This window comes from Choristoneura fumiferana, chromosome 28 (genome assembly GCF_025370935.1).
Source record: "Choristoneura fumiferana chromosome 28, NRCan_CFum_1, whole genome shotgun sequence".
Classification (NCBI taxonomy): Eukaryota; Metazoa; Arthropoda; class Insecta; order Lepidoptera; family Tortricidae; genus Choristoneura; species Choristoneura fumiferana.
In genome coordinates this window covers 4953932-4977500 of record NC_133499.1, presented here as the reverse complement: position 1 = coordinate 4977500, position 23569 = coordinate 4953932, and the positions used below count along the sequence as shown (strand labels likewise).

Below are 23569 nucleotides of genomic sequence, written 5' to 3'. Positions count from 1 at the left end.
CTGCAATACCAGGGGGATTGCAGATGCGTTGCCAACCTAGAGGCCTAAGATGGGATACCTCAAGTGCCAGTAATTTCACCGGCTGTCTTACTCTCCACGCTGAAACACACTGCTACTTCACGGCAGGATTAGCGAGCAAGATGGTGGTAGCAATTCTGGATATAGGACAAATGTACTGCACAATAGTTATTCATCGGGAAAAATCAGATCTCAATCGAAATATGACGGCACCCGGAGTGTCAATCAATTATTGTATTAAATGAGTGACATTTTCATATCCATTAATATGGAACTTTATTATTTAGTGTCGAATGTAAAAATTAAAAATTTACGGCTGTACGATGGGTGCTTTGGCTAATTGAGAGAGCATTATGAATATGAACTTTTCCGATAAAATGCGACGTATACCCATACTAAATTCATATTTAATAGTAATAAATAACATACTATGTAATTAAAGACGCGGGTAAAAAAATCTATAATTACTCATTTTAGTAGATCGATCGGAAAAGTCTAATTGCACTTACTCTTACATTGAAATTTCATTCTAGGTTGTCAAATTCGTCAAAAAAAGTATCCTAGTTATTTATTATATGACAATTTAACACTTCTAAACGTGTACGAAACTTAAACGTAGATACAAGTATAGAATACGCAACCACCTCCGAAATATATTTTGATGCATATACCGACAATCAGAATGATAATATTCTAAAACGTATATTAAAATGAATTTGTCTAAATCGAAATTGACATGGTAGTGTAGTGACTAGATGCAGGGTGTTTTTCAGAGTTAAAAATAGTATCCACCTACAACTTTAGACACAGTATTGATCGTCATATCCTCATCATTTTTACGAAGTAAACAAACAACGCAGGAACAATGTAATTTAATAAAAAGTTGTTTTTGTTACTTAATTAAATGCCTATGGCGTCGAGAAAAATAAATTTAAACACGTTTTATTTTTAAACAGATGTTTTTCTATTTTTTTGCATTTTTAAATTTTTAAAAGTAAAATATAATGCATTTTTGAATTTGATATTTTGCAGTTTTTTTTTTATTTTTTAATTACCAAGGCACAGAAATATCCTTTCAGTCGCTAGTTTTTTTTTGTTCGTTTAGCACGAATATTGCACTTACTATAAAAAATTACACTTCACTACATGTATATATATTATATGCACTGTATATCACTTCCCGCATACACTGTCAGGCACGAGAAAATCAATATAATCTGGCTCCACTTAAACAGTTGTAACAAACAAATTGAACGACACTTCTTAATAAAACTGGGCACCGTATATTCAAAAACATTTCACTAAATATATTTTTTAATTTATAAGACTAGTATGTTACATAATTATTGTGAATTTGGTATGTTTCGGTGTGAGCTTGTACGCCGCAGTTCGGGGGAGGTCGGCAAACTTCGGCGGAAATCGTGAGGGTGAACGGAGTGAGTCATTAGTTAGGGGTGCTTTTGCGTTTCGTTTCACGCGTTTCTATTAGAGTTTTAATGTCGATGCCCTTTGAACCGGTTTTAGTGTTTTATTTTTTTATTAACAATATTGAGTAGAATATTATGTCAAATTAATCCTGGAAAAGGGGATGGGTATATTATATTTTGAATAAAGAGTTGAAGTTGGCAAAAAAATGTTACGCGGAAAATTAAAAAGAAAAAAAAGGTGCATACGACTTTTTAATGCCGCGACTTCTAATGTGCTCAAGTATGTCCTTCTATTTTATGTAGAATCAAATTTCCCTTATCCAAAATCTAAAAGTTATCTGGAAGAGATTACCCCTGATTGTTGTTATGATTATAAAATAAAAAATAAAAATAAAAGCTTAAAAGGAAAAACAAGTGTAGTAGTAGTCCAGTTTTCTGTTAAGTACCCAACTTGAAGAATCAGTGAAAATGTTTGAAAAAAAAAAAAAAAACTCAAAAGTGTCAAATAATTTGGATGCTTACGTCAATTGGGTGGGTCTTTGAACCCAATACAATGCTTACATACAATGAATGTGTATACTTATAAAACTTTGAAACACCGTTCCTCTACAGAATGAGATTTTTAACCGTCAACCATCGTTAGCAAGTCAAATGTTATGCAAATAAAGAACTCCATTGAACTTTAATTATTTCTGCTGAAGTTTTATTAATTAAGTTAACATTTAACTTCAGTTGCCGTCAACATTTCTTGTTGGAAATAATATATTTTTAGCAGCTACGCATAGGTACAGTCTACTGCACCAATATCTGTTACAACAACCGTGCATAAATATGATACGACTCTATTTCTAGGGCCGGAAGGACGTGTCAGATATTTTTCCACGCTCCGCTGTGGCAGATATTAATGCTGGTGACTGTACTCGTCAGATAAATAGAGCACTTGAGTTTCGTCGATAAAAATAAATCAATAATATATTTGCGTTTTTTATCAATACATTTAAATAAATAAAATGTATTTCGTTAGGTTGTCTTAATAAAACCATTTTTAGATAAGAATGGTTATAAACGATTATATTTTTTAGTATTTTCATTTCACAAATTAAAGTAACGTGGCCCATAGTTTCTTTTGGGTATGTATTGGAATTTTTTAATTTGATTTTCACCCAATTCTTAGTATTGTAAAGAAGAATATCCGCCCAGCCGTTTTACGTAAAAGCAAATACTTACGAACACACAATATACCAGCTTTTGCCCGCGACTTCGTCTACCAAGAATTCATAATTTTATCGTTATCCCGTGGAATCTCAAACTATAGATCGTGGGATCTCATTCCAGGCTCTTAAACTCCATACCACACTCGATTGATTTTAACGTGAATAAGTTACAGACGCCCTATACTAGGTGCAATATTCGAACTTCGTAATAGTGTCGTCTCGCTGACGCTAATATTATTTAATACGAGAGTGAGAGGAACGATACGAACTTCCTTTAGCATATATAATATTAGTAAGAATTACTTTGTAAAAAGGTTGTCAACCCCTGGTTGATTGAAAAAAAAAACCGCTTACGTAATTTTTTCCAACAGTCAGTTTTTCATAGTTTCCTTGTTCGTGAGGAAAGTAGAACGTCAATAAAGGTAGGTAAAAAAAAAAAAATTAAAAGCTGTTTATTTCAATAAAAAAAATACAAGTACATTTCATTAATTAACTACTAATCCTTAATTAATAGGATTGTTGCAGTCAATGTTTATAATTTTACTTGATTATTTAGAATGAATGGATACAATTATTATAATTTTAATATTTTGCTCTGAGTAGGTTTACAATTTTTATTTAAGGAGGTAGGTTTAACCATCGCACCAAAATATGCTTAATCTTGTTGCTGGTATTTTTATTTATTTTATTTTAGATATTATAACTATAAAAAAACAGTGACCATTGGTAAATTTTGTAAGCCTTTATTACATTAGAACGGGACATAAATATAACTATCTAAACCTCGCATGTAATTTTTTTAACAAACTTTTATTTTAAACATGAAACTACCGTGAGACTCACTCATATTAAATATAATGACCCGGATAACTCACGTCTTAAATCGAGTTTAGCTCGACATGTTTCGGGCTACGGATTAGCCCGAAACATGTCGAGCTAAACTCGATTTAAGACGTGAGTTATCCGGGTCATTAAACTTTTATTTTACTTGCAATGTATGTATAATTGTGTATGTAATGTATGTACGGGCTAAATCTTGCAAGTTAAAATTTGACGCACTTCCAGTGTTGGGAATGACTTGAAATTTGGCATAGTACTTACTTAAGTACTATGGCAAACATAATGATTTACATAAATATGGTGACAATACAATTAATACGTACGTATACGTACGTAATAGTACGTAACGCCATGCAAGTGATAAATGCGTTAATGCGACAGAGTAATAGAGTGACCAACTACTTTTGATGCTGACTATACATGCAGACTATAACTATAGAGGAGCGGTGCCTTCTGACACAGGCTTTATCGAGCTTAAAAGGAGGCTCCAGCCATTAAACACTGTTATACAAATTGTTATTGAAAATAAAGTATTTTGATTTGATTTGAATAATTCGGTAGTGACATCCTGGTAGTTCGGCGAGGATCGTCACCACAGGACGGCACGTCCTCAATGGACAATGACTCGACTTGAAATTCAGTACTGAAATGTAGTTTCGATGACAGTCAACAAAAATTACCTACATTCAGCAAAAAAGCTTGTATTAAAAATGTTATATTTTATAAAAACTTATTAATTTTTCCTTATCTACATCCTTAGCTACAAAATGGCTCCAAACAAACTATACGACCAAGTACCCCTGGATAGATTCAGAATCATTCGCAGCCGCTACGAAGCTTTCGTCTCCAATCTGAGCGACCCTGATTCGGAGGTCGTCAAAGTGTTTGACACTCTCAGCCCGAAGAGTCAAGAGGAGTTGCTGCTGATCAGGGAAGTCAGTAGAGAGCTCCAGGAGAAAAAGGACGAGGATATGAGGAAAGCTGAGGTATGTACATAGGCCACAGAGTGTCTCGGACCATGGGGGCTTTAAATGCAAGGTTCGATTCTACTTTCTTAACTAACTCTTGTCATAATTGAGTTACTTTTCTTTATGGATCGTTCAACTTTTTCTTGACACTCGTTGCTATGGTTACGGTCTCCTGAGTCACTCTTTAAACTCTTTAAGTTTATATTCAAATTTTGTGGTAGTTTTCAGCCCTTTCATTGGTCACCTAATAAGCATGTTAGTATAATGTGACACAACATTTTCTTCAATTAAACTGCAAGTAGTAGGTACTGCTTTGGTCTCCTCGCTAACGGGACAGAATACGAGCGTTTTCACATCATCCGATCCGATATCGGTATCGGACGACGATGGACGATACCCGATAGCCGACAAAATCGTTCTGATATAGCCGGCTCAAATGGCCGCCACGCATCGGGCTCTGCGCACAAACAAACAATTTAGATAATACACGCATAGCACACATACAAACATTATCGTTCGTCAGCCTACGGGCGCCCGATGGTGCCGCGAACATATCGGTGTCGGCTCGGGCCGGACAATACAATACAATAACTCTTTATTGCATACTAACACAGTAAGCAGTACAGAAATACAGGTATACCTATAAATAGAGATTTAGCTTCAGAGCGATCTCAATACAATGTGAAAGACAGGTACATATTTCATAGATTTTACCTGCTCTGATATTGTATCGTCGTCCGATACCGATATCGGATCGGATAAGTAGTGTGAAAACGCTCTAACGACACGAAATAGTTGATCAACCCTTATAACATTTTTGAATAAGTTCCGATATCGCAAGAGTTGCGGGCAAGGAGTCCTCCACTGTTGTGTTTCGTGACGGACGGACAGTGGAAGTAGGGTTAGAATGTATAAAATAGGTGCTCACACAAAAAAAAAACAAATGTACCTAATTGAAAAGCATTCAGACATGAACAAAAAAAACTATAAGTCGCACTCTAAGACAATATACATAAAGACTGAATTGCATTTTATTTTCCAAAAAATACTTATTGGAAGATAACCATCAAAAATCGATAAAATCTTTTTTTTCACATTTATCTTTATAAGGTTAAATTTTCATTGACGTCAATCAATAGTGTTGTGTTAGAGGACTAGAGGGGCGAAGTATATAGATAGTATTTTCATTTCTTTGCAATATCTTAAGAATAACGCCATCTATCGGTGAATAGCCAAAGTTTTACGACAAAGGTCACCTTAAAATTGGCTGGCGTGAGCGGCCATCTTTTATGATTTATCAAGCTGAAAAGGGTAATTACCATTTACTTTTTTTTTAACAGCAAGCGGCCAAGGAAGCCGAAGCAGAGGCAGAATTACAAAAAAGTGAAGAGACGTCCGAAGAGGTCAAGGAAAATGAGGCAGAAACAACCACAGACTCAGTAGAAGTTCAGAAAGTAGAAAAATAAAATGGACTTAATTATATTCAGCCAGTAGAATTAAATAATTATTCATTTCATAGGGGTTAAGTTTTTAAATAAAATCAATTGAAAGTCATTGTTTGTTTTGTTTAGTTCAATTTACTTTCTTATTATAAGACAAAAACACAATTATTATTAAAAATATTCAACGCAGTTAAAACTGTGTAATAATAATACTGTAGTCGCGAATTAAATAAAAAGTAGTCAAGTTCTGTGAAAGGTAACCACGTTTATATTTGATCTATTACTATGAGATCTTATTACTACAAGAACGAGATGAGTACGAAAACTATGCAATTTTACAGGACAAAACTATCCTGTATCCTGCCCCGGGACTCAAAACTATCTGTATAGGTACTTACCGAATTTCATTTAAATAGGTCCAGCGGTTTAGACATAGTAGGATTTTGAGTGTTGCATGTGCTATCAAACTACCTAATAGACTAGAGTTAAGTGCACAAACTAGCACAAAGGCAGTTCGTAGTTCCATCTCTAGTCACTAAAAAAAAAAAACATTTATTACAAGCTTTTATTTAGTTTCACCTGTCCCGTTGTCTATCTGTCTGTAATGAAATCTTGCAAGTTAAAATCAACCAACTTTCAGTAGTTGTATTGACTTAAAATTTGGTATACTTATGTAGATTTATAATTGGTATACTTATTGTATTGTATTGTAGATTGTGTGATAATAGACCATCTGGTAGTTACATCCTGGTAGTCCGGCCAGTATTATGACTTAGAGGTCACAAGGGGAAATAAATAAAACCCAACACAAATGGTTAGCATAAAAAAGTATAATTATATCCGATAATACATGATAGGGTAAACATACTAAACTAGGATATAAGCTAAGAGTTGTCTGTCATAACATCTTCGTCCTCTTCTTCTGGTTCGGCCAAGTCCGGATGGCACACCCGTATATGAAGATTCAAGTTAATCTTCACAATAAACGATTTACCGCATGTTGAGCACTTGTATGGACGCTTAACATCATCGTCAATGTTGGGAGGATGGGCTCGTGTCATGTGGGTACGGAGCAACGATGAATGCATCGTGCGGTCACACTGTGGACATTTCACAAGACAGTCCACTGGCTGCCCCTCGTGCGTATGCTTATGCTTCTCCATAGTTATCTTTGAAACAAAGAGCTTCGCACATATATCGCATTTGAAGTTCTTAACCTTCGTATGTTTCTTCATATGTACTTTGAGACAGTTCTTCGTTGGAAACATTTCATCGCACTTGGAGCATTTGAACTTCTTTATGTCATTGTGGAGCTGCATGTGTAGTTTCAAGTAAGCTTGACCGGTGAAGCTCTTGCCGCATATCTCACAGTTTATAGTACTCACTGATGAATGAGTTTGCATGTGTGATTTAAGAAACTGCGCGGCGACGAAGCAGCGATCGCATACTTCACAAATAAACTTCTTGGAAGTGATGCCTTCATGCTTGCTTCGGTGAATATCGAGATGGTACTGACTGTTGACTTTCACATCACAATGATCGCAACGGTACTTCTTTCGTTTCTTAGCAACCTCCTTGTGAGTTGTTGGCTCCGGTTCGCGGACAACTTGGGAGTCTTTGTCGCTTCCATGGAACTTTTTGTGTAGCATCAAATACTCGAGTCCCTCGAATGTAAGATCGCATACGTCGCAACGAAAGCGAGCGTCGTTCTGTGAGTAATTAACATCGGAGCCGTTGTATGTCTCCGCCATTTTCTCGCGTTTAACTGATGAGCGGTTGTCGTTTGATTTCTCGCCGCCTGCCGGGTCCATCATGCTTTTCATCCAATGGTGGTGAACGCCTGCCTTTGCCTCCATTAGCCAGTGACGCTACTGCACATCGCGACGCAGCTACGATATTGATCCGTATTAAAGAGCCCGTGTTATCAAAATCGTGTAAGCGCGTCCCGGTTGTTATTATGTGCGCTAATCGCGCATTGTTGATGCGATTTGCAGTTGAAATTTTACAACATTCACGCGAAGTAACACAAAAGGAAGCCTTGTTACAGTACCATAAATTCCAAAAGAGAAGCGTTGCGCGATAGTTTTTTTTCAAGCGGTTAATGACAGTGATAACTTTTTAATCTTGACATGGTTGCTGTTGCCAGGTCAAAATTTTGAACTAAACCTAACATAAGACTAAAAGTTCATGACAAGTTAATGTAATGTAATAATAATGTATTAAAAATAACCTGAAAATAATAATGACATTACAGGAAATTTATTTGCAACTAAAAATTAAAAACGTTAAAAATTGCCAGAATGAAATATTTTCAGGCGTGTTTTTCCACTTTTTTGATTGGGTATTTTTTTTGTTGCTTGTCCATGGGACCAATCAAAAAACGTTTAACAGCTTCGCGCTCTTGGCATCATAAAACGTTTAAGCTTGAAATAAACATCCTATAAAGGTGCGGCCACATGCAGTTGCTTGACGCTCGTTTCCACCGTCAAATCTGCAGGGCTACTACGAAACTAAACTTGAAGTTCGTGTCGTGCGGTCCCTCTGACACTTATACTATTTAATACGAGAGCGAGAGGGATGGCTTCAAGTTTCGAGTTTTGTAGTAGCCCTGCTGACCCTATACCATGAAGTGCAAAACTCGAACTTCGTATGTTGCGGTCCCGCTGACGCTTATCTTATCATTTAATATGGAAGTGAAAGCGACGGTACGGTACGATACGAACTTCGATTTGCGAGTTTCGTAGTATTTGTGATGATGTACCGATGTTCCCACGGGATAGGGATAAAATCTCGAAATAACAACCGCTGGGTTTAGAGTCATGAAATTTGGCATGGGTGTTTTAATTTAACGTCAATGAAAACCACGATGTAATTTTAGGGAATTCCCACGACAATTTAATGAAATCCCGGAATTTTAATTCAACTGCTGTATTTGACGATTTACGCGTGCGAAGCCGCGGGTAAACGCTAGTATTATTTAATACGAAAGTGAGAGGGACGGTGCGATACGAATATATCACGTCTAAACCACTGAACCGATTTAGATGAAATTCAGTGTACAGATAGTTTGAGTCCCGGGGAAGGACACAGGATTGTTTTTATCCCGTAAAGTTGCATAGTTCTGGAGTCACGGGCAACAGCTAGTAAATTATAAATAAAAATCAGAATCCATTTGTTAAGATTTATTTAAGTACTTATCACCAAAATAACATAAAAAACAATTATTCTATCATAAAAAATAACCATTAGCTTTAAGAGATTCAGCTTAGAAATAGGTACTTATGCATTCCAAAAAGTACCAATCGTATAGGTACAAAGTACAGTCGAGCTCATAAACTTGTGAGCAAAAATTTTGATCAAAAATATCTGAACACGACTCTATTGTTAACGGCGTAGAAGCTGTTCAGATATTTTTTATAAAATTTTGCTCACAAGTTTATGAAGTCGACTGTACAGCCTCCAGCACAAATATCTGACACATCAACGCGTGCATAATAAAAAATAAATAATAAATATCATGGGACACCAACCAATACTAGGCAACGGATAAACATACTTATATAGATAAATACATACTTAAATACATATTAAACATCCAAGACCCGAGAACAAAAATTCGTATTATTCATAGAAATATCTGCCCCGGCTGGGAATCGAACCCGGGACCTCAAGCTCATATTCAACAAATAAAAAAAAAACTGATACGACTCTTTTTCTAGGGCCGGTAGGATGTGGCAGATATATGCAGGTGACTGTACTAATCGTTGGAATCCACCTCCCGCCCCGCTCCCCTTGCCATGGGACCATTCAAGTATAACGTAAACAGAATTTAGTAACTTTTGACTCCCATGTCAGCAAAAGTAGGTAAAGATTAAACCCCATCCCCCTGCTTACTTAAAAAACGGTATATTTATTTTACAAGCTTTTATTGTAGCTATCTTCAAAACTAGAAAACAAACAATTTTAATTACCATAAAGTATATATACTTTACAAAAAGTTACTTTTAAATATTTCGTACATATAAATAAATATCAATATCGTATGAATTCGCCGCTAGAGGCGCTACAGTAGCGTGAGGTCTCCGAAATGTCAAATCTCATAGTTTTTGGGTGAGCTACGCGGGTTTATTTATAATTAGAATATTTTTGTGAATATTTTGCAATACCTGAAATTAATTGGGGCAATGAATGTTTGTGTTTTGAGACAGTTTTGTCTTTCGAAAACTTTTGTCCTCCCTTTTATTCCGAACAAAACGGGACTACGCAAGACTGTGGTTGCTCGATATTTTTATGGTACGGTTCTAAGATGTATTAAATATGATTTTAATCTAAACTTTGTTTTCACGCCCGTATATAACAGACTTTGAAAGCCACAATTAAAAACCTCACGCAACAGTGGCGCCATCTAGTAAGACAAAAAACGATAGCCCTCATTGACCTGCAGGGCTACTACGAAACTCAAAACTCTAAGTTCGTGTAGTGCGGTCCCTCTGACACTTATACTATTTAATACGAGAGCGAGAGGGACCGCACGACACGAACTTCCGAGTTTCGAGTTTCGAAGTAGCCCTGCTGGCCCCAAACTAAGCAAAGCTTGTAGTATGGATACTAGGCAACGGCTAAACATACATGTGTAGATAAATACATAAAATACATAATTAAAGGTCCAAGACCCGAGAACAAACATTCGTATTAGGTATTCAATTCATACAAATATCTGCCCCAATAGGGGATCGAACCGATTGTTGCTGACGTTACCATCCACCATGGGGCTTACGTAATACTTCAATCAATGACCCCTATCGTGACAGTATATTTTTAACTCATCAGATTGGTCGATTCCCACACCTCCACTTTTACGGAATCGTTCCACCAGAGATGTGCGAGGATTTGTTGAGAGAAATGTGTTTGTCATGAACCAATAGTAACGCTTCATTTACCTATCCTTGTTCTGCGCAGCTTTAGTGTAGTAGTTTCTATTGGTTCAGAAACATTCCTCGCAACGCAGCTTAAGTCGCCATTTTGATTTCCGTCAAGTTAGATCAATTCTCTTTTGACGAATTCATCTCACATATTTGTTAGTCTTTTACTTACCTCAAAAGCATAAACTTCTTGTAGCGATTCACCGAAGAGCATTTCACGCGATTTTTCGCGAAGCTTTTTACTTAGTATAATAAATTTGTAGCATCTGATTTTTCGTGTAGTATTTTACCCTAGACGTGTTTCGCCGCGATCGATGTTTGCTTGGGACTCTAATTAATTTGACGCGTTAATTGTTGTTTGCGCTAAAATATACTAATACACGATTGAGGTGAATGCGACTAAAAAAAAACACGATTGAGACAAGGCTATACTTAATGCACATCGAGGTGAAATGAGACTAAAAAAATAAACGATGGTGACAGGACGCTATAATTAATTATACGATTGAGGTGAAATGCGATTCGGTGAAACGCAACAAGGAATTTATGCTTTGAGGTAAAGAACTAACAAATAATCTCACAGCCTTCTCCAAAATACCTTTACAAGAAACAGTAGAGAATATACAACGCAGGCACCGACCAAGCCGATTGCGTCATTGTCAAGCCAGTCATTATAGCTACCAAATACCAAAGCAAACACATGAATAAAATCTGCCATACAACGTGAATAGCCAGCAAAAACATCTGCTTACTCCTCGCTGCATCCATCGTGGTTTGTTTCTCATTATTCAAATACCTTCTTACACCTAAATGTAAGTTAGTAAAATAATCTTTCCAAACAATACTCGAAATATCTATGTAAAACAGTTTGCTATCAGTCTCATTCAACTGCGACGCTAGCTCTATAGAATTCGTGTTGTGGAACTTCCATTCGGTAAAGATGAACTTTTCCAAACGATTCAGCGAATTCCACACGTTCTTATGCAGCCTGAATAGTATAGGACGACCCCCTGTGACGCGTATCATCAAATCCAACAGTATAGCCGGTATAAAATGGACTATGAGCGCCGAAATTCTGAAAAGCAGGAGTGAATTCACGAACTTCAAGTGTGGATACCAGACAGCGCTTTTGAGGGGATACTTATGCATTATGACGGCTATTTCTTCTTCTATCATCTGCCATCTGAAGGGTTTCTGTGTGGAAGAAGTACAGTGGTAAATCGTCAAGCCGCTCTTCTGTTTGGCTGCTTGGAAACCAGCTACTAGTAACTCGTTGACAACAACGTCTACTGGGATGTAGTCGGCGATGTTTTCTTTAGCCAAAGGCAGTCTTCTTACCACACCTTTGGATGCTCCCATGAGGAAACCTTGCGGTCCTACTTTGGAGCAAGTCCATCCGGGAACAGGTTCTTTCCAAGTTGCTACGATCATGCTGGGTCTAACGATGGTGCAAGGGAATTTCTCAGCGCACTGAGCGACCTCATGCTCTGCTAAATGTTTTGTGAAGGTGTATGTGTTTGGGTGTGTTTTGAGAATTTTCGGCTCGACTGTTTGTAGAGCTTCGTCGCTCAGGCTATCGACTAAAGAAATGACTTTTTCTGTGTCTTCTGGTTTTTCGTAGAGCTTCTCACGAGTCTCGAGGAGGTAGGAATTGACGTATGCCGATGATACGTGTATCATGACCTGAAAGGAATTTTTAATGGGATTTATATAATTACTGGATGACTTGTTGTTTTTTGATGTGCTTCACTAGAATTGGAATGGCAATTATTTTTCTGTTAAAATATCGTATAGCTTAAAATGTTTATAACATACTAGCTTTTTCCCGCGGCTTCGCCCGCGTGGAATTCAGTTATCGCGCGCTGTTCTCTTCCATGAACATTAATGCGTTTTTAAAGAATATAAAAGTCTATCACGAATAATTATTGAAGTAGACACATTAACTTATATATTAAGAAGAATTCTACCGTGTGTGGCCTATAACACGGGCAAATAATTAAAACGTAGATCGTACTCGACAAACGCAACCACATTACTTACTTCAGGGAATTTTACTTTTATAGTTTATTCGAAGAAGCAATGTAAAGCAAAATGTTTGATATTTGTAGCGTGACAGGCGACGCAGTTAGGTTCAAGGATGGCGTACATTGAATTTACGATTAAGTTTGTTAGAAAAAAACCAGAAGTTAAGTTTTGATTTTAATTAAGTGGGACCATGATGATCCAATTACCAGCGATCTATAGAGCTTCTGTTTTTATATTATCCCCGGTTCTGGACCACACATTGCATTAGACCACGTTTTTAATTTTCATTCAATTTTTATAGAATAATCGAGAAAAACTAACAAAAATGCAACGTTGCCAGCTCAGCAGGTATAAACGCTCTTAACATTTATCTGAGTTGCAGTGCACCATTGGCACTATTTGGCACAAATTACGTACCTCCCTTTAAAAACCCTGCATTCAATCATCTCACTCTCAACTCAGGTATTCTGTACCCTTACCTTAAGATCCTTGATTTGCTGGCACAGCTCCATAACCTTCCTCGTTCCCAGCACGTTAATCTTCACAGTAGGCCTAAGATTATCTTGAAAATCCAGGGTGGCTGCCGAATGTATCACCACGTTGACATTGTCCACCAGTATCTGGCGGTCTTGCGGACGAAGACCAAGGTCTTCCTCGCCAACGTCACCGGCTACAGGGACCAGCTTTTTGAAGATGTCCGTCGTGTTCTTTTCGAGTAGGGTTTCGAAGATCTGTGAAGAGAAATGAATGAGAGAATTGTTGCACGGTTCTGTCTGGATGCTCTTGAATGTGTGGAAATAATTAGGTTCAACAGAATGAGATGAGGGAGGAGAGTTAAATTAAGGTACGGCTAGTCTAAATTCAAGATGGCAAACGAGCAAGTTCCTAAGAGATTAGACACCTGCAACCCAGATGCGTTGCCAACCTAGAGGCCTAAGATAGGATACCTCAAGTGCCAGTAATTTCACCGGCTGTCTTACTCTCCACGCCGAAACACAACAGTGAGCACTGCTGTTTCACGGCAGGATTAGCGAGCAAGATGCAATGACCTTGCACAAGGTCCTTGCAAAAATTTCAATGACACTTCATAAAATATGCCTTATTGTCGAAAAAATTTTTGTTTTGCTTGCTATCCAATGAATTATATCCAAGTCGTCTGCCGATGTTAACGGAAATCAACAAATACATAACGTATACTTTAAGCATCCCGTACTCACTGGATTCTTATGGAACTCCTGCAGCCGTTCAGCTATCTCCTTGCCTTTCTTGGGCCGCATCAGAAGATACACCTTCCCCACATCAGGAATGCTGCGGAGAATCTTCTCTATCAGGCATAGCCCCACAAACCCAGTGCCGCCGGTGATGAAGAAGTTCTTCCCCGTGTAGAACGCCCGGACCTGAGAGTCCTCAGCCATCTTTGGTTCTGGAAAAGAACAATAGTTTTTGCTAAAAATTACAGTTGTAATTCAAGTTGTTTTGCCGACTGTATTTTATGTTGACTGTACTTGCATTGTTTGACGACCGGATGGCCAAGTGGTTAGAGAACCTGACTACGAAGCTTGAGGTCCCGAGTTCGATTCCCGGCCGGGGCAGATATTTGTATGAATAATACGAATGTTTGTTCTCGGGTCTTGGATGTTTAATATGTATTTGAGTATGTATTTATCTATATAAGTATGTTTCTCCGTTGCCTGGTATCCTTAGTGCAAGCTTTGCTTAGTTTGGAACTAGGTCAATTGGTGTCAAGTGTCCCATGATAATTTATTTTTAATATTAAATTTATTTATTTATTTATTGTCATCCAAATTTTATGAGTAGGTCATGTTCTAGGTTAGTCATTTTATAAGTAGGTCATGTTCTAGAAAGGTCATTTTACGTGCGTACGTTTGTACGTACCTAGTGGTACAATCAACACGAATATCAACACGCGTATAATTGGATAATTATTTAATATACTACTAAATAATAGAAAAATTATTAATTTACTCTGTCATGAATTATTCCTAATCGTAATTATATCGCATCCATTGTCATACACGTATCGCCTAATTTAAGCACTTAATAATGGCCACGAAGGTGGATACTTTAAAAAAAAAACTGTCGGTTGCGGAGTAAATATCAAACGATTTAGGACCAGTGTTTTTGCGATAACGATAGTGTATAGCATAACACAAATATGCAAATTGACCAATATGATTTCAGATATTCGGGAATTTGTTTAATTTCATACTGCTTTCTTAAGTTCTGAATATTTCAACAAATTAAAATTCTGATATTCGTGTTATGGGAAATGAAAATTCGCAAATAGTTGTTATAAAAAACATTACACATCCGTTACTAACAGCATTTTATGTATACAACTTATTATACTAGCTGTACTTAAATAGTAATCGCTTCGCTTCGTTTTTGCTTACCATCAGGCGATCCTCCTGCTCGTTTGCCCCCTATACCATGAAAAAAAGTAATGACTTACCCAGGACCTTCTCCGAAAATGACTTAACTAGATCATGACATGACCTACTCAGAAAATGACTTACCTAGAACATTACCAACTCAGAAAATGACTTTTCTAGAACATGACCTACCAAGAAAATGACTTACCTAGTACATGATCTACCAAGAAAATGACTTACCTAAAAAATGACCAACTTATAAGATGACTAACCTAGAACATAACCTACTCATAAAATGACTAACCTAGAACATGACCTATTCATAAAATGACTAACATAGAACATAACCTACTCATAAAATGACTAATCTACCTCACCTAAGACATCCAAACCTACCTACGACCTACCTACCTATACCTATGACCTACGACAGTCAAAGGTTTTTTTTTAACCCTGAGCATTCTCTTTTATTCGTAATAATACTTGCCGAAACGGTAACGACAAAAAAAACGCCGCAAAAACGTCGAATATTTACCCAGATATTCAGTTTCTCGACACTGTGTACAGGTTACGTCACAAATGTGGTGGTTGACATACGATTATGTATATCGTCACTACTTTGAAAAAGCTCGTACATCAAAATTGATACTTTTCTAAGTGAAATTTATGAACATTGTATCAAAGGTCAATTTTGTTGACGTATTGATTTGAGATACAAGATTTTTTTCAAAGTAGTGACGATATTTTACCTTTAGCACCTTTGCAACAAACAACGTAATTATGTCTGACGTTGCGTACCAAAGTACAGTGACAGGTAGGTATTTTTATCGCGTGATGGTGATTTTCCACCGGCGTGGCGAGAAGAGACGAGGCGAGACGAGAATTGAAATTTGTATGCATTCTCGCGCGCCCGCCGCGGGCGCCGCCATTCAATTTTCAATTCTCGTCTCGCCTCGCCGGTGGAAAACCACCTTGATTTCCATAGATATATACTCCATTCAGGAGAACATTGGACTAGCAAGTCACAGAAGAAGTTCTAAACATTTTTTATGAAGTCGTAATAATGATGATGAATAAAATAAGTAATAAGATGAAGTCATAATTTTTATTTATTTTGTAAGTAGATTAATACGTAATGTGTTTACAAAATAACACAATATTTGTACGTAATTTGCTACATAATATTAATTCAATTTATATGTATACATTTAATAACTGATTCTATCCCGCAGAGAAACCCCGAGCATAGCCCTCTCCATAGCCCTTTGAGTGACTTTGAGCTTCCTCATGAGGCCCATCGTTAGCGCCCACGTCTCAGATCCGTATGTCATCACTGGCAACACACACTGGTCAAAGACTTTTAACTTCAAACACTGCGGTAATTTGGATGAAAAGACACTGCGAAGCCTCCCGAACGCTGCCCAGCCGAGTCGGATTCGAGTAGAACTAAGGTTACCGACATAGCCCGAAGAATTGCGAAACTGAAGTGGCAATGGGCGGGGCACATTGCTCGCAGGACTGATGGCCGATGGGGTCAAAAGGTTCTCGAATGGCGTCCGCGGACCGGGAGACGAGCTGTCGGTAGGCCTCCAACAAGATGGAGCGACGACCTGGTTAAGATCGCGGGATCGCGGTGGATGCGAAAAGCACAAGACCGGTCTGAGTGGAGAGCCTTGGGGGAGGCCTATGTCCAGCAGTGGACGTCTTTCGGCTGACATGATGATGATGATGATGATGATTTAATAACTGTGTTTCGTGGACTCATCCGCTCTCATTCCCTGTTTAAAAATATTCTACTCGTAGTTCCTGCTGAAGTTCAAGCTATTTTCCATTCCAAACTTAATCAAATTTGGTGCAGTGCTTTAGTTGTGAAAAGTTAACTATTTGTATAATGATTAAAAGTCATCACATTTAGATTCAAACTGACGATTAAAAACTATAAATAATGTACAGAATATTTCTTGAGTTAACAATATTATACACGTTCCGTTTCTTGCAGAATGATGCTTACCTCTGCTTCTAAGACGTTTCTGTTTTTAGAAAAATAGGATAAGTTTTTTTATTGTTTTTAAATTATGACGTGAAAAAGAGCAAGGTAATCTCACTAATATTTATTATAAATGCGAAAGTTTGTATGTTTGTTTGTTACCTACCTCTTCACGTCTAAACCGCTGAACCGATGTATATGAAATTCGGTATACAGATAGTAGATGTCCCGGGGAAGGACATAGAATAGTTTTTATTCCGGAAAATTGCATAGTTCCCGCGGGATAGTGATAAACGAATTCTACGTGAACGGAGTCGCGGGTAACAGCTAGTTAATGAATAGATGAAACTAATACTGATATCTTCGATATTTTAATTAGAATCAAGTTTGGAGCGTGTGTACACTAAAAAAATGCAATTTATTAAATTACTTCCTAAAGCGTGCACTATAAAGAGCATATTTTCCTTCTGTCCATTCCTATATTGAACAGACTATACAATGTTTGTATCCGAGTTTCTTGTTATATATATTTCAACACAGCTGATGGGGTCTTTTGGACCCTCAACGCAAAAGGGTAAGGTCAATGGGGCAAGACCGTCTATGAGGCAAGTCCGTCAACACGTTATAAACTTTTGAATTTGAAAGCGGTTCCTGCTTTAGCGTCCAGTATATAAAGCAGTTTGTCGCGCTTGTTCCCTCACTCTAAAACAGATGGCGCTGTGACAACGAACTTCAGAGCAATCCGCCTAACAAGTAAGATTGTATGGAACTCGAAATGATAGTGCGACGGTCTCTGCTAACAAATTGTTAAAAATAGTTCGTGGACAGATTTTGCACCAGAAAGTAACTACAGAAGTAATATAAGAACCAGCTATCTTTATTCTGTGTTTAATTATCAGAAATTGGTTTACTTTGTAATTATACGTACCATCATTTATCACAATAAAATTTCGTTAAGTTGGAAAGTCCGTCTACTATGTACAGGCAAGTCCGTCATATGCCGGACTTCCCTTGAATCAGAAGTTACCAACTGTTTTTAGATTTCAATATTATTACGATTTCATAAGGCATTTTGATCTTGAAACTAGTACGAAATGTGTCCCTCACCCTCAGCACTATGCTGTGGCACTATGTCACCGAAATATAAATTAAAAATACCTATCAAATAAATAAATAATCAAATAAATATTAGCCCCAAACTAAGCAAAGCTTGCACTATCAGTGCTAGGTGACCCTCTTTGATCTCAGTAAATTAAAAATTAAACTATTAAAATACATTTTAAAATTTCAATTGATCCTTTATTTGGGAAACCTTATAAATAAGTAAGTACTTATTATATATTTTTTTGCCAAAAAAGGTTTACCACCCCATTTACGTAATATATGCCGGACTTGCCTTTGAAAAAGAAAAATTGTGTTTATTCCGAATCTAAACCTTATGTTAACACGTTTAAAGTACACTTTTCATTGTCTTGTTTCATTTTTTTAAGGATTCGAATACTTACATATAAGCACCCATAGTATGGCCGATATCATTACTAGACGGACTTACCTTAAACTACACGGGAAGTCCGTCTACTCGCCGAATTTTAGAAAATGCTATTTTTTTGCTTGATTTGTGAATAAAATGATCTGTCTCTATAGCTTAACTATTATTTATGAAATTCTTCATCGTATGCAAGTACAATTGTTAACGCAGGTGAATAATTAACGCAGCTAGATCACTCCGAGGTAAAAAAAAAATGAAGTATGCCGGTCTTGGCCACATTGACCTTATTATAAGTTTCTACGCCAATGTCTGTCTATGGCATCGTAGCTCTCAAACGGATGGACCGATTTCGATGCGGTTTGTTTACGTGAAAGCGAGTTTCCTTACATTGGTTTTTAGCTATGTTTGATAAGAATCTGTTCACTGAAATGACGAAGTCTGGGATTATTCACTTTTTATAAGTTGGTTAGATTATTTAACCGACTGATCTTGCAAGTTCATTTTGACCCTTCCCGTGCTCTGATTGACTTGAAATTGGGTTATGTTTGTGTTAGATGACAATTCAAGTGTATTTTCACAGCGAAAAGTACAGTCACCAGCACCAATATCTGACACAACAAGCGTGCATAAATATCTGATAACATTCTAATTCTAGGGCCGATTTTTGCACGCTCCGCTGTGGCAGATATTAATGCTAGTGACTGTACAGCCAGCAAAAAAAGATTGTATTAAAAATTAAATATTAATAATAAACCATTTATGTCAGGCAACATGGCCCATACAATAAATACCTTAAATACTAACATCACATAATTTGTAAGGAACACAATATTTGAAACGAATTAATTAGGAGACAAAACTTCGAAAAGAAATTTTGAATAATTAAAAACAATTAAAAATTAAAGAGAAATACCTTACTAAAATTTTGAACAGAAACTTATCTAAAATTACAACTTAATCATTGATTTTCGACTAGACGGGATAAATACAATCTGTGGCTGAACTGCGTTCACCTAATACTGTATAATTTAATATCTGTTTATGTTTTTTAACCAAGAAAGCGGTGAGCCAAACGTGACTAACTACGACACACTTTTTAGAGTTCTGTAATCGAAAGCTGACAAACTGAATTTTAATTTAATTCAATACATTTAAAAATATATATATATTCCGGATAGGTATATCACATCATCAGGTACCTAAAAATTAAGGGCTGCCTGGTCAAACCCAATAAATCGATCTAATCTCTAATATATAAAACTAGTGTTTACCCGCGTCTTCGCACACGTACCTAAATCATTAGATGCAGCAGCTGAACTGAAATTTCGTGATTTTAAAAATTCCCGTGGGAATTCCCGAAAATTTAATCGTGGTTTACATTGACGTTACATTAAAAACAATCATGTCAAATTTCATGACTAAGCCTAGTGGTTGTTATTTAAAGATTTTATCCCTATCCCGTGGGAAAATCGGGATAAAAAGTATCCTATGTTTTAATCCAGATTATAAAGTAGCTTTTTGCTAAATTTCATCCAAATCCGTCCAGCCGTTTCAGCGTGAAGAAATAACAAACATACTCACTCACTCACTCACATACTCACTCACTCACTCACAAACTTTCACATTTATAATATTAGTAGGATTACTTAGTAGGACGTAGGATTAGTAGGATTCTCGCGCGGATCAAAAATATTTGTGATCAAACTCCTTCGAAACGGCTTAACCGATTTTTATGATTTTTTTTGTGTATACTTGGTAGGTCTGAGGTCTATTTTTCATACATTATAATAGCTTCACGGTTATTTTTAATAGTTAAATTGTGAATGAAGGCTTAAACTGTAAAATAAACAAACTTAACAAGTAACATTGACGTGAAACATAAGAGAGATATCAAAAAATCCATATAGGTATTTTTTTTTTGCTAAATGTATGTGAAGTAAAAAGGGATTCGATGGACTTTGAAAAAACGTCATAAATAAAGGATCTTTACGCCTTTTTACTGCTAATAATTAATTCTTTACTATCTTTTAAACAGTAAGGCCCACTTGCAGTAAACACATAAATCTCGAGTTAGCTTTAAGCTCAGTTTAGTAGTGTCAAATTGTATGGAAATGTCAAGATTAGATTATATGCCTGGATTAATTACTAAATCTAGATTTATTTTTACCTGCAAGACGGCCTAAGAGTTAGGCCACAAGTTTCTTAGAGAAATTAACTTCATTTGATTAACGGAATTCAAAAATAACATGGTGTATATGTCGGCGGCCAATCGTAAAATCTGCCAGATCACGAAATTCCTAGGCATATCGTGAAATGGCGCCATTTCATGAATTGGTTTAGGGACATAATCACCGTTCAACGATTTGCCTAGTGACGTTTAGGCAGATCATGATAAGCAATTCCTAGGCATATCATGAAACGCCGCCATTTCATGATTGGGACAGTTTAGGCAGATCATGAAATTCCTAGGCATATCATGAAACGCCGCCATATCGGTTCTGGCACTTCGCCGGCCGCTTTCGTTTTGTGTACGGAATCTTCCAAGTTTATATTTTATACCTTAGGCTGCTATTTACTCTTAAACTTCCTATAATTATCAAGCAATCTTAGCCGTTATAATTTTCCTTGTAAATTTGATGTACTCTACCATCCTGAATTTTTTCTATTATTTCCACCCAACAGTTTATATTTTAGAGGGGGAGTCGCTCGATTTTAATGAAAATTTGCACTTTAAAGTTGAATATTTCGCAATCAGATTACTGAATCGAAAAATCGTCTTGGCAACCCCCCAATCGATCTAAATAGATATCGAGTAAAAAGCACCCCCACTTTACGTCTATGGGAGGTATATACCCTAATTTTTATTTTATTTTACCACTTTGTCGCCGTGATTGATATGAATACTGAGGGGCAAAAAATCTGGCCCTCAAATGTAGGTATGCGGAATCGGTAATTTTGTATGAAGGGTGGGCCAAATTTTGTGCTGCTGAGTATATAGTCGTGCCAAATTACAGCTTTCTAGTTCTAACGGTCTCTGAGCTTAGCCGTGGACAGGCAGACGGACAGACATGGCGAAACTAGTTGTAGTTCCTAGTTGACCCCAAAAACGCTAGTTCCTCTTAAAAGTACAAATAGCAGAATAAGTTACTTAACTGTCACATACCACCTAAGAACGCCGATGTAGCTACCTATTGTATGCAAATAAAAATTCTATTCTATTCTATTCTAAAACAGATAAAAACACGAAATAGTTGAATGATGACATTAATAATAATATTGAAAATAATAATTTGACATTGAACATTATTAAAATTAAATTTCATTTAAATTTCAATCTAATTAAGTTACGAAAATTCACAATAAATTCTTATTACCTATATTAGCATTAGTATTTTAATGACATCACTCTTCTAATCCGTGGATATAATGAATTATTGGAGTAAAATATTTTAAGGATTATCATTTTTATACCCTAACAGGGTGTCGTGTACCTACTATTTAATAATATGTCACCTAATGTAATGAACATGACTTATAAATGAATACATAAATAAATAACATACTTTTAAAAAAAAAGATCAAACTTCAAAGAAGCACTACAAAAAAACTTGAGAAATTGGAATTTGCTTTTATAGCTAATGGTCATCTTTCTCAATAGGCCGTAACACCAACTGACCGCATAACGGTTAACTCAAATACCTTTATAAACGCGTCGCCGCCTGTTTAAACTATTCAATATTATCTAAACACACTAACTGAACCTTACCTTGTGTACCTTTGAACTGTTTCTGGTAAGTATTTGATTTCCAAAACCGGTTTTTCACGTCACTATTGCAAGCTGCGACGTCCTTACTGCGCAAGCGGTAAGCGAATACTGCAATCGTAAGGCAGTAAGTACTTGTTGCTCTCAGCTCAGCTTGTACAAAGGGCGTGGTTAATGTGGAGCGGGTTTTGCCCGCTCCGCTTGTCGCTTGTCCAATGACGGCTAGGTTGAGGAACGTTGCTTACAATACAATACAATGATATATTTAATTGCCGACTGTTGATGAAAAACATATATGAGGGAAATTGGGTAAAAAAAAACTTCGACTGCCTTTATAAAAAAAAAGAAAAACCTGCCAAGAGCATGTCGGGATATGCTGAGTGTAGACTTAAAAAAAAAATTGATTTCACTGAATCATAAAAATCATCCCCTTAGAGTCCAACTTAGTTTTTAAAAAAAATTAAGGAATCTTATGATCGTTCTTACATCTAACCGTACCCGTAACCGTAGGTTACTAAAAAAATACGAAGTGGCAAAGCATGTTTCTTAGATTAGATACCTACATAGCACCTGCGCAACAGGTGAATTGAAATTCTGGGATTTTCGGATAAAAAGTGGCCTATGTGTTATTTCAGGTGTCCAGCTAATGGTAGACCATTGCCATTTAAATCCATCCAGCCGTTTTATCGTAAAGGAACACACACACTCTCCATTCAAGAACTCGATTTGTCCAGCGACTATCGTCCATTGCAGCCAAAAACTGTTATAGCTTGGAGGCACCATGATTAATTAACACAGCGCACCATTAGGTACCGTATTTATTAAATAAAAAAAAAAAAAAATATATACAATATGACACAGGCTCTGTCGGAGTCTAGAAGAAAGGGAGCGAGAGAGGAGTAGTGTGGTCTGCCACTAGTTATAATCAGGCTTTAACACTCTTCTCTCCATTGAATGAATTCAAAATATGACTATATAAAACAAATTTTACTCTAAAGTTTGACTGCAAATTTTCATCTGGTTTGTATTTACATACATCGTTTCCTACTCTTTGGTATCAGATTTGAATCTTCCTGATGTG

General features: G+C 36.6%; 4 protein-coding genes across 9 annotated transcripts in view; 1 reads left to right on the top strand and 3 right to left on the bottom strand.

Moving 5' to 3' along the window:
- The window catches only part of sff (BRSK family serine/threonine-protein kinase sugar-free frosting), a 74868-nt gene extending 72868 nt beyond the window's left edge, over positions 1-2000 (bottom strand). For 4 of the 5 annotated variants that reach the window (XM_074109307.1, XM_074109306.1, XM_074109309.1 and 1 more), the window contains exon 1: positions 1142-1415. The gene's annotated coding sequence lies outside the window, so the exon portion shown is untranslated. Of the gene's footprint in view, positions 1-1141; positions 1416-1967 lie in introns of those variants that run through there. The other variant, XM_074109308.1, reaches the window with a different exon arrangement.
- A 1026-nt stretch (positions 2001-3026) lies between these two features.
- On the top strand, positions 3027-6021 carry LOC141443820 (uncharacterized). The gene is made up of 3 exons (XM_074109181.1): positions 3027-3081; positions 4260-4485; positions 5808-6021. The coding sequence occupies exons 2-3, from the start codon at positions 4267-4269 to the stop codon at positions 5931-5933; spliced, it is 345 nt and encodes a 114-aa protein (XP_073965282.1). The 5' UTR covers positions 3027-3081; positions 4260-4266; the 3' UTR covers positions 5934-6021.
- Positions 6022-6719: 698 nt separating this feature from the next.
- On the bottom strand, positions 6720-8038 carry LOC141443798 (uncharacterized). The gene has a single exon (XM_074109162.1). The coding sequence runs from the start codon at positions 7763-7765 to the stop codon at positions 6794-6796; it is 972 nt and encodes a 323-aa protein (XP_073965263.1). The 5' UTR covers positions 7766-8038; the 3' UTR covers positions 6720-6793.
- Positions 8039-10672: 2634 nt separating this feature from the next.
- On the bottom strand, positions 10673-22603 carry LOC141443806 (putative fatty acyl-CoA reductase CG8306). Of its 2 annotated transcripts, none has more exons than XM_074109168.1 (4): positions 22492-22603; positions 14074-14279; positions 13336-13587; positions 10673-12514 (listed from the first exon to the last, which is right to left on the bottom strand). In XM_074109168.1, exons 2-4 carry the CDS (start codon positions 14269-14271, stop codon positions 11432-11434), a joined length of 1533 nt encoding a protein of 510 aa, XP_073965269.1. In that variant the 5' UTR covers positions 14272-14279; positions 22492-22603; the 3' UTR covers positions 10673-11431. The 2 variants fall into 2 exon arrangements, with proteins under 2 accessions (XP_073965269.1, XP_073965270.1); XM_074109169.1 differs by having other exon boundaries at positions 22501-22603.
- Between the last annotated feature and the right edge of the window lie 966 nt (positions 22604-23569).